The following is a 9,085-nucleotide window of genomic DNA, read 5'->3' on the forward strand; positions in this document are numbered from 1 at the left end:
AACTGCTTTGAGTAGTCACCAGTCCTGGCTGCCTTCCTTCCTTTTCAGCAGGGGAGCTGCCCTTTCTCCTCTCAGAGGCCCCTCCTCTTGTGCTCAGGATCTCTACAACTGTCTCCTAGTTCTCCTTCATTCATCATTTCCCATCTTGACTGGATCATGACCATCAACATACAAATGTGCTGCAGTTTTTGCCATCTTAAAAAAAGCTCCCTTAATCTCAAACCCTTTACAAGTGTCTCCTCATATTTCTTCAAACAAAACTTTTCTAAAGAATCATCTATATTCTTTTTTCTCATGAATCTACTCTAATTAGACTTTCATCCCCACCACTCCATGGCAACTGCCCTTGTCAAGGTCAACAGTGACCTCTACACTGACAAAATGAATGTTCACTATTTTCATCTCATTTGCTGTATCAGCAGTGCTTGGCACAGTTACACAATCCACCTTTCCTGAACACTTTCTGCATTGACTTCTGAGACACCACTCTCCTTTATTTCTACTCATAGCTCTCAGTCTCCATTGAGGGCTCCCCTTCCTCTTCCTGAATCCTGGTAGAGTGGTTTTCCACCTCACCTGCACACTACAGCCATATGGCAAAATGTCTACAAAATTGTGATGCTTAGGATCTATAGCAGAGATCTGAGCCAGGAGCCCTGAGGAATAGGCCCAGATGCCACTGTGTGTTTTTAAATCTTGAAAGTGATTCTACCACACAGCCAGGGAGAAGACCACTGCTCTACACATGGGCATGTACTCTCCTAAGAATGTCAGACTCCTCTTATCTTCTGCTCTTACAGACCCTCCCAAGAAGGTGTAGGGATGCAGCCAGGATTCTCCCCCAGTTACAGCAGAAGCTGGTGACTCTTATGATGTCTGGTGACAAAGGAATTTCTGTCTTCCCTGGATCAGACAACCTTTTCAAATGTGTGGAGGCCATCCACACAGAAGCTGGCACAGTACTCACAGACCTGAAGTTCCCCAGTGGCCACCCTTACAATGCACCCACAGTGAAGTTCCTCACGCCCTGCTACCATCCCAATGTGAACACCCAAGGTGACATCTGCCTGGACATCCTGAAGGACAAGTGGTCTGCCCTGTATGACGTCAGGACCATCCTGCTCTCCATCCAGAGCCTGCTAGGAGAACCCAACATCAATAGCCCATTGAACACACACACTGCTGAGCTCTGAAGAAAACCCACAGCCTTTAAAAAGTAACTCTAAGACACCCACGCAGAGCAGGTTTCCTGCCAAGAGCCTTGACCCAGGCTTTCCAGCCTCTTTCTTTGGGCTGTCTTTTATTTTTTCCTTAGTCTGCCCTTGTCTTGATTTCTTTACAGGACTCTGTATCTTCAGCTATGGTGCCATATTTGTTATGCTTCTGTTTTTTAAATTAAGTCTCTGATTGAGCCACTGTGATGAATATATTAAATACATTTTATTATTTATTTTTAAAAGCTTGCATTCCTTAAATCTTCTGTAAAAGGGTAATATGTCTGCACTGCCAACTTTCTAGGGTTTTGTATGGGTAAAAAAACTAAGTATTTTGGGTAATAGTTTTCTGAAGATCATTAAAAATGACATAGTTACAATTACTGTAGAACTCAGGGCTGGCTATATTTAATAATCAATTATGAAAATAGTGTTATGTTAACAACTTATCAGAAAACATATAAAAAGAAACCTTAAAATTTATATTGTCCAATATTTTCGAGTTCCAATTTTTCCCATAATATCACAAGAATGACTTTGTAATAAGCCTATGTCCAAGATCATAAGACTACCAAGAAATTCCTTAAAGTTGGTCATTTCAAATTCATTTTAAGGTTTTGGAAAGTTTTAAAGTTTACTTTACATTTTGTGCCAACATGTTACATCAGCATTATTGTTGTTCTTGTTGTTGTTGTTGTTTTAATTCTATAGATTCTTTGAAAGAAAAGTCCATTTGGGCTAAGTTTTTCCTGCCTTACTCTCACCAAATTATTACAAAATTGCTCACCAACTTTTTAGCAAATTAAGGCTTTTATTAATTTTTTAAATAATCTTTAAGAAGCACTTTTACTTCAAGGTATAGCAAAATACCCCAACAGCACTCACCTTTGGACTACTTCTAAGTCAAGCATGACCTGAATCCAGTCAGATTCCATGGAAACTCCCACTTTCAGGTTACATATCCTGTGACTGACTTTATGCTCTATTTCTGGGCCACATCCTTCCTCTGAAAACTAACTGTCCAACATTGCTCTGTAATCAGCAGTGGCATCGATGGGAAACGTGTGTTTAAGAAACACCTGGATTTTTTAATGGAGAAACGAAGACATGTCTCTAAAAGTTTCTTGGAAACTCAAAATCTGTTCATTCATACCTCCAAATATCCCTCCCTTTTAACGTTGTTTCACAGTTCAAGTCAGTATTAGCCAGAATAATGAACCTATGACTTCAACTATGTCCCAAGTCTCCTCATAAACTCAAGTTAGAATTCCGCCATGGAGCCACTGAATGCTTCTGTCTGATCTCTCTCCATCACAATTCCACAGGGAGCCCCCCATATTTCAAATAAGTCCGGCTTAATGAGTTCTGTTCTTACTATGATGCAGTCTGTTTTGATGTCAGACTCACTCCCGCTAGGAAAGCTTTGTTGTTCTCTTTTCAGGCCTCAGAGGCTTTCAGTTTCTGGAGTGTTCACTGAAGATACAAAATAATGGGTCTGAGCAGATGCACACCACCATGATGGTATTAACCAGATTAAACATTAAAAACCACTCCTTTCTCCTTCTGATCATTGAAGCAATGGCAGCATAATAATTTGAAAAATATTTTTATTCTCCTCAGGTCAATTTAAAACAAATAGGCACCATCTCGAGAACAGGCCTCCCCAGAACTTTCCAGGTCAAGGGCAGCCAAGGCCTCATCATTTGGATTTAGTGTTGAGGTCATTGCTTGGTGCCATGTTTCTGCAATTCATCAAGAAATTAATCAGCTGGGAAATAGTTTCCCCAGGGGAGTTCTCAATGGTCTTCTCAGAATCTGAAAATCTTAAGAATTCTTCAAGGGCAATATCAGTTATGTCATTTTATCACAAGAAAAGGGTAAGCTGACTTCTAGGTAAGATGCTGTCATGCACACATACACAGCAATTTTTCTCCTTTTTTTTTTAAAGTAAAACATGTGAGCACTTTTTTATTTGTTAGAATTCATAAATGCACACAATAGCTTCATTAGAGATTTCAATTTCCCTCCTGAGTTTGAATGTGGAGTATTAGGGGAGCCCTTTGCATATCAAGGTAGAGGAAGCAGAGATCACCCTTGCTCTGCTACCTATATTGTCCTGCTAACAATTACTTTCATGGAAATGATTATCATGTATATTTTCTTCTCCTTTTGAATGTATGCAATGTAAGGAGAGTGACAGGCCTGAAATTACAATCACCAAACACAAGATAGCTGTTGTCCACTTTCGTTGACAAATACAGCACAGAGGACGTTGTCTGAGAATTGGGGTGTCATCAAAGAGGAGGTGGTGGAGGCTCAATTCCTTTACTGCTCCCTTTTAAATTTAGGTTTTCTAAAGCAACAGCTAAAGGCAGAATATCTACACAGCCTATAGGACCAAAATCTGCTATCCCCTCTCCCTCCCCACTCATTCCCATCTCAGGAGGAGCTCTGTCCAAGCACTGAAGAGGACAGAAGGAGCTCTTGCACAAACAGGCAGTGGTCTGTGCGCTCATTTTCCATGGACTGGTGCTCTGTTTCAGACATTCTAGGATCATTCAATCTTGTTAAAAGAAATTGGGAACTCTGGACAGTTGGCTCAATGCTCTCTGTGTTGGCTGTGTTGGTTGCTGTTGCAACTTGTGTGACTGTAGTGGTGGTGCTCTGTTCACGCGTGGCTTGTGTTGAGGGTGCTCTCCAGTTGCTGCGGGTTCGAGCTGCAGCTCACCTACAGTTGTTGTAACTGAGAAGTGCAAGGACCAGAAGAATTAAGTTGTCCTCCTGCAGAACGTCTCACTCCTGATAACTGAGATAAAAGCTCAGCTGTTGGACCCATGGCTTCCCTCTTGTTTGGAGAATATGAACTCTGAGGAGAAGAAAGTCCACCAGTAGAACTGCTGGTAAAGTGCATGTTTGATACATGAGCAGCAGGACATCCTAATCCTCGGCCAGGGTGAAACATCATAGGTACACGTCCAATACCACCCAATTCATCTGATCTCTAGGGACTCTGTGTCCAAGTGTGAGATGAGCTGCAAAGTCATCTGCAGCATGATTAGGTACACCTCCAGGTAATGCTGCACAAACAGGATGAATCACTTCTATCGACGTTTCTGTATGCTCAGAAGTAACCTCTTCTTGAAGAGATGTCTCTGTGTAGCCCATTTTCCCACAATAGGGACAAGTAAAAGACTGTGGTTGCTCTGCAGAGAAAGCTTCCCCACCACAGCACAAATCAAAATCTACTCTCGTCAATATGCACTGCGCTGAGTGGTTCTATATGCCCTGTTATTGCACTGCTTCCATAGCAAGATGCACAAAGACCATAATCATAGCAAATTAAACATATATCTGAGACCTGGAAAATTTTCTTTGAAACATGCGTCACAGCTGATACCTTCATGTTGGGACATCCTAATTTAGCAGGTGGCCATGGCACTGCAGGCGGCAGTGTCCCCTGTGGATCCCAATACTGCCCACGTGGTACAGCCCACAGGGACTCCCACTCTTCCACTTCACTCCCTGACTCAGCTACAGGGTCGAGGTGGGCGGGGGGCACTCCTGTGGCAGCAGCCTTAATTTCCATTTCTTGATTCATATTTCTAAAATCTACATCCAGCATTTTGGAAACTAGGAAAGAATTGCATTGCCACAAAACACTCCCTCCCATAGTGGGGCATGCAATTTGTATGGATAGGCTGGCTCTGCTGGAATCTGATGCTTGAAGGGAGTGACATTCTAGGGGCTTTTGGCAGGGGAGGACCTTAGAAATAAAATGGAACCCCTGTGATTCCCCTGAGACAGGAATGAGAAGGGGCACCTTTGTTGTCTCGTAGACTCACTTTTTTGTTTCTCTACTTTGCATAGTCTATCAATGCCTACGAGGTTGACTCCAACATGCCCCCGTTCTGTGAAGGCAGGAGGACAGCGATGTGAGGAGACAACCATGTGGAGACATAATCTGAAAATGAAATGTTATATTGTGAGCCAGATTACTCAATTTTGTGTTCATCTTTAGATCTGTAGTTGTTCTATTGCCGCTGGCACTTGTTGAATTTCCTGGCAAGTATTTAAGGCTCAGTGGTGCCAAATTCAAAAAGCAAGCCTACAAGTTCAGTCATTTTGCCCTCAGAAGGAACCTCCCTGTTCAGAAAGTCTGGAACATATCAGCTTCATATTACTAACAGTTTAGTGGGCAGTGCTCTCACTCTTGATAGGGGCAACAGGGGAGATATACAGGTAAAGAGCACACTACTTGGATTCAGTTTTCAGTTTAACCCCTGCTGCTGAGTAATAGTTGTGAACAGTATTACAGGAAACCTCAAGTTCTGCAGGGAAGCTCCTCCAGAGAGAAAGCCAGGTAGAGGTGGGGAAGGCTTATACCTCAAAGGAGCTTGGCAACAGGCAGAGGGAAAGGAAGAAGCCCTGGGATGGCAGACATGCCAAGCTGAAAAGCAGGTACAAGAAAGGCGACCGAAGTCTGACAGAGTCACAGACACAAAGATGTGTCACAAAAGGCACAGCCTCATTGCTGAGGCTGGAAACGACCTGGGCCCTCTAGAGAGCAGGCAGAGGTAACAGTGCACTTTCCCATCAAGTGCTACAGGATAAAAGGCCATTGTTCTGATGAAAGAGACTCTTCAGCATTCTGAAAGTTTGAGCCTTTTGTATACAAACATACATTACAGTTGACCCTTGAGCAACACAGGTTTGAACTACACAGGTCCAGCTATATGTGGATTTTTTCCCAATAAATATATACTGTACTATAAATGTATTTTCTTTTCCTTATGATTTTCTTAATAAGCTTTTCTCTTCTCTAGGTTATCTTATGTAAGAATATGGTATGCAATAAATATAACATACAAATTATGTATCAAGCAACTTTATGTTATCGGTAAGGCTTCCTGTCAACAGTAGTTAAATTTTGGGGAAATCAAAAGTTATACATGGATTTTTAACTGCACAGGGGGTCAGCACCTTTAACCCCCTGCTTTGTTCAAAGGTCAACTGTAACTTTGAAATTAAAACTTTGTTCAAAGGTCAACTATAACTTTGAAATTAAAACATATGCACACACATAATCAGGAGTAAGGAAGGAAAGAGGGAGGGAAGAAAGGCAAGAGGGAGGGAGGGGAGGAGGAATTGTACGTGCTCACTTCAGTTTCCTAACAAGGCATGAAAGCTCCCCGTATACCCCTCCTCCTTTGCCCTTCCTGGTGTCCCAAGGGCATATCAGGGATAAGGTTCTCTTGGGGCAGCTGCAAAGCTATGGTGGCCAGGTGGACAGTCATCAGAAGCACTTGGGAAAGACAGAACAACATCCTTTCACTCTCTTACGGACGCAAGACCGCCGGCCCATGAGGACAGTGAAGGCTGATGGCTTTGCCTGGTGGAGGCAGGCTTGTCTAATCTCTTCCCAGAAGCAGGACAGATGTTTGGGTTTTGATGTAAGAAGGTGGCTTCATCATTATCACCCAACCTTACCTCCCCACCCCTTATCGGAGGAAAATACTTTTTCTAACTCTGCAAAGATAAATTTTATTTCCATTCAATGTAGCTAAGGAAAAAAAGTAAAATAAAACCCACCAAATTGTTTGTAACTCACCCCACAATGGTTTTGAAAGCAACTGTGAGAATTTTTCATTTCCTTTTAACAATCCCCTTCCCCCCAGGTGTGCATTTAGTAAATCATTTTTCAATTTACTAAGTACCCACTAGACACAGAGTCTGGTGCTAGAAACACCAAAATGAAGAGTTACATCTCTTCTAACCAGGAGTTTATAAGCACATACATGAACTGAAATTTTTATACTTGCTTACATGGAGTACGGTACAAAATGTGTACCATATGAATATGCAACGTGGCACACAAGGAAAATGGTACCTAAGTCTGCCTGAGAATTCAGGAAGTCTCTCTACACTGAGACTCATTCTCCATCCCATTATTTATGAGCAGAAATTGCTTTTTTAGCTTAGGTCCAACCTCTGTTGCTATCACACGTCCTGCTCATTATCTAAATATGGCCACTGTGAAAAATAAACTGCCTTGAAAGTACAGACTCGTTGAAACAAAAAAAAACATTCCATCCAAACTCCCTTTCTCTCACTCTTCTTGCCTTCTCCCACCCCCCAACGCCCTTCGATAAAATGATTGTGAGCAGGGTCCATCCCACACAAAAAAGAAAACTAAAACCAGAGAACAAGTGTGTTGTCTCAGTTGTCTTGTTTTGATTTATTCAAAGTTTAATTCCAAGTAGGTGACCAACCATCCCAATTTTCCCAGGACTGAGGGGTTTTCCAAGGCTCAAGACATGCAGTTTAAAACCACAACAATCCCAGGCACACTCGGACCGTTGGTCACCACAAGTCAGTGGGACAGGAGTGGGTTCTGGCCATGTAGAGGCTCAGGCCAGATTTCTTTAAGCAAGCTCATTTGAGGTCCTGATTTCAGAAGCAATCATCTTAAATCAGTGCTTTATCACGTCAGGTTCTTGGCAACAAGAACACAAATAGCATCTTGCCTGCACTCCCTGACCCCCTCTACCATTTTTAATTCTAGCCAAAATTAAAATAATACAGTTTCTCCAAACCAGATCCAAAAGTAATTCTAAATCTAACCAGACCTGATTAAACCTCTCAAAGTCAGCAATTAAAAAGGGGAAATGGACAAACCTTTAGGCTGGGGATTGAAGACAAAAGGAGGAAACATTCCCGGTTATTGCTGGAACAATCTCTACCCAAAAGGGGCCTTAGGATGCACTGTGGCCAGCATCTTAAGACTGGACTGGAAACCACTGCCTTTATGCTAAGGCCTTCGGGATTGTCTCCTATTTTAAATTAAATAGAGGATTACTCTTATATTGATAGGTCCTACTGTTTTCATACCTTAAAAGTCAACAACTAGCCCTGGCTGGTAGGGCTCAGTGGCTGGAGCACCAGCCTGCATGTGAACTGACACATGGGCAGTTCGATTCCCTGTCAGGGCACATGCCTGGGTTGTGGACCAGGTCTCCAGTTGGGGGCGTGCGAGAGGCAATGGACTGATGTATCTCTCGCACATCAATATTCCTCTCTTTCTCTTTCTTTTTCCTTTCTCCTCTCTGGAAATTTAATTAATTCATTAAAAAGTCAACCATTAGAACTTATTGATCTGCCTGTGGGAGAGTGAAAGTTCCCTTTGACCAGAGGAAAATGCTTCAGTGCTCACAAATGGCAAAGATGTGACTCGTTTTTAGCCATTGCAACCCTTGCTGGAGCGGGGCTATATTGTCCAGTCAGTGGTCCCAAGGAGGAAGTTTAAGGTCTCTGTGTTTCTCTTAGGTACTGAAAAAAATCCAAGTACAGAGCCCTCACCAAATCTTCAGAATATTCCACCATTTCAGATTCTCCGATGTCAAAACCCCCAAGAAGAGAGAAGAAGCTATGAAAGCGAAGGAAGGAGTAGAAGGCCCTGAAGCCCCACCTCCGAATGGACGGGTTTTACCTCACGGCAGTGCCACTCCTTTTCAGCTTCCTGCAGCCGGGCGGTTATTGTTGGTGGCTAGTCCGGGCGGCTGGAAACCCTGAAGCTCACTATGAGGAACACGGAAAATTCTGAACTCCAGAAAAACACTAAATAGGGTTTGTCTCAGCATGGAGAAAAAACAGGAGGAGACTCGAGGCTTAGTGAGGCCTACGTGCCCTCCGTCATTACGACAAAAGAGTGGACTAAGGCAGAAAAGAGGCTGAGTTGGAGAGGGATCAGAGATTGAAAGCAGTTCCCCTGGCTCCACAGCGACTGCGTTGTGCATGTTTCGCTCAGAAACATCTAAATACCTATTATAGAAAAATATAGATGCATTGTTGAATAAGGGGAAAAGGTCACAGCT

The 9,085-nt window shown here is 42.8% G+C and overlaps 1 protein-coding gene and 1 pseudogene across 1 annotated transcript; one reads left to right on the plus strand and one right to left on the minus strand.

The window, feature by feature from the left end:
• The first annotated feature begins 869 nt into the window (after positions 1–869).
• LOC123831326 (ubiquitin-conjugating enzyme E2 C-like) lies at positions 870–1,193 on the plus strand. Its single transcript, XM_045858178.1, has one exon. The coding sequence runs from the start codon at positions 870–872 to the stop codon at positions 1,191–1,193; it is 324 nt and encodes a 107-aa protein (XP_045714134.1).
• A 2,315-nt stretch (positions 1,194–3,508) lies between these two features.
• On the minus strand, positions 3,509–4,627 carry LOC123831334 (annotated as a pseudogene).
• Positions 4,628–9,085: the final 4,458 nt, after the last annotated feature.

The sequence above is a fragment of the Phyllostomus hastatus genome, unplaced genomic scaffold, assembly GCF_019186645.2.
Source record: "Phyllostomus hastatus isolate PE091 unplaced genomic scaffold, TTU_PhHast_1.1 phas_scaffold_1674, whole genome shotgun sequence".
NCBI classification, from domain to species: Eukaryota; Metazoa; Chordata; class Mammalia; order Chiroptera; family Phyllostomidae; genus Phyllostomus; species Phyllostomus hastatus.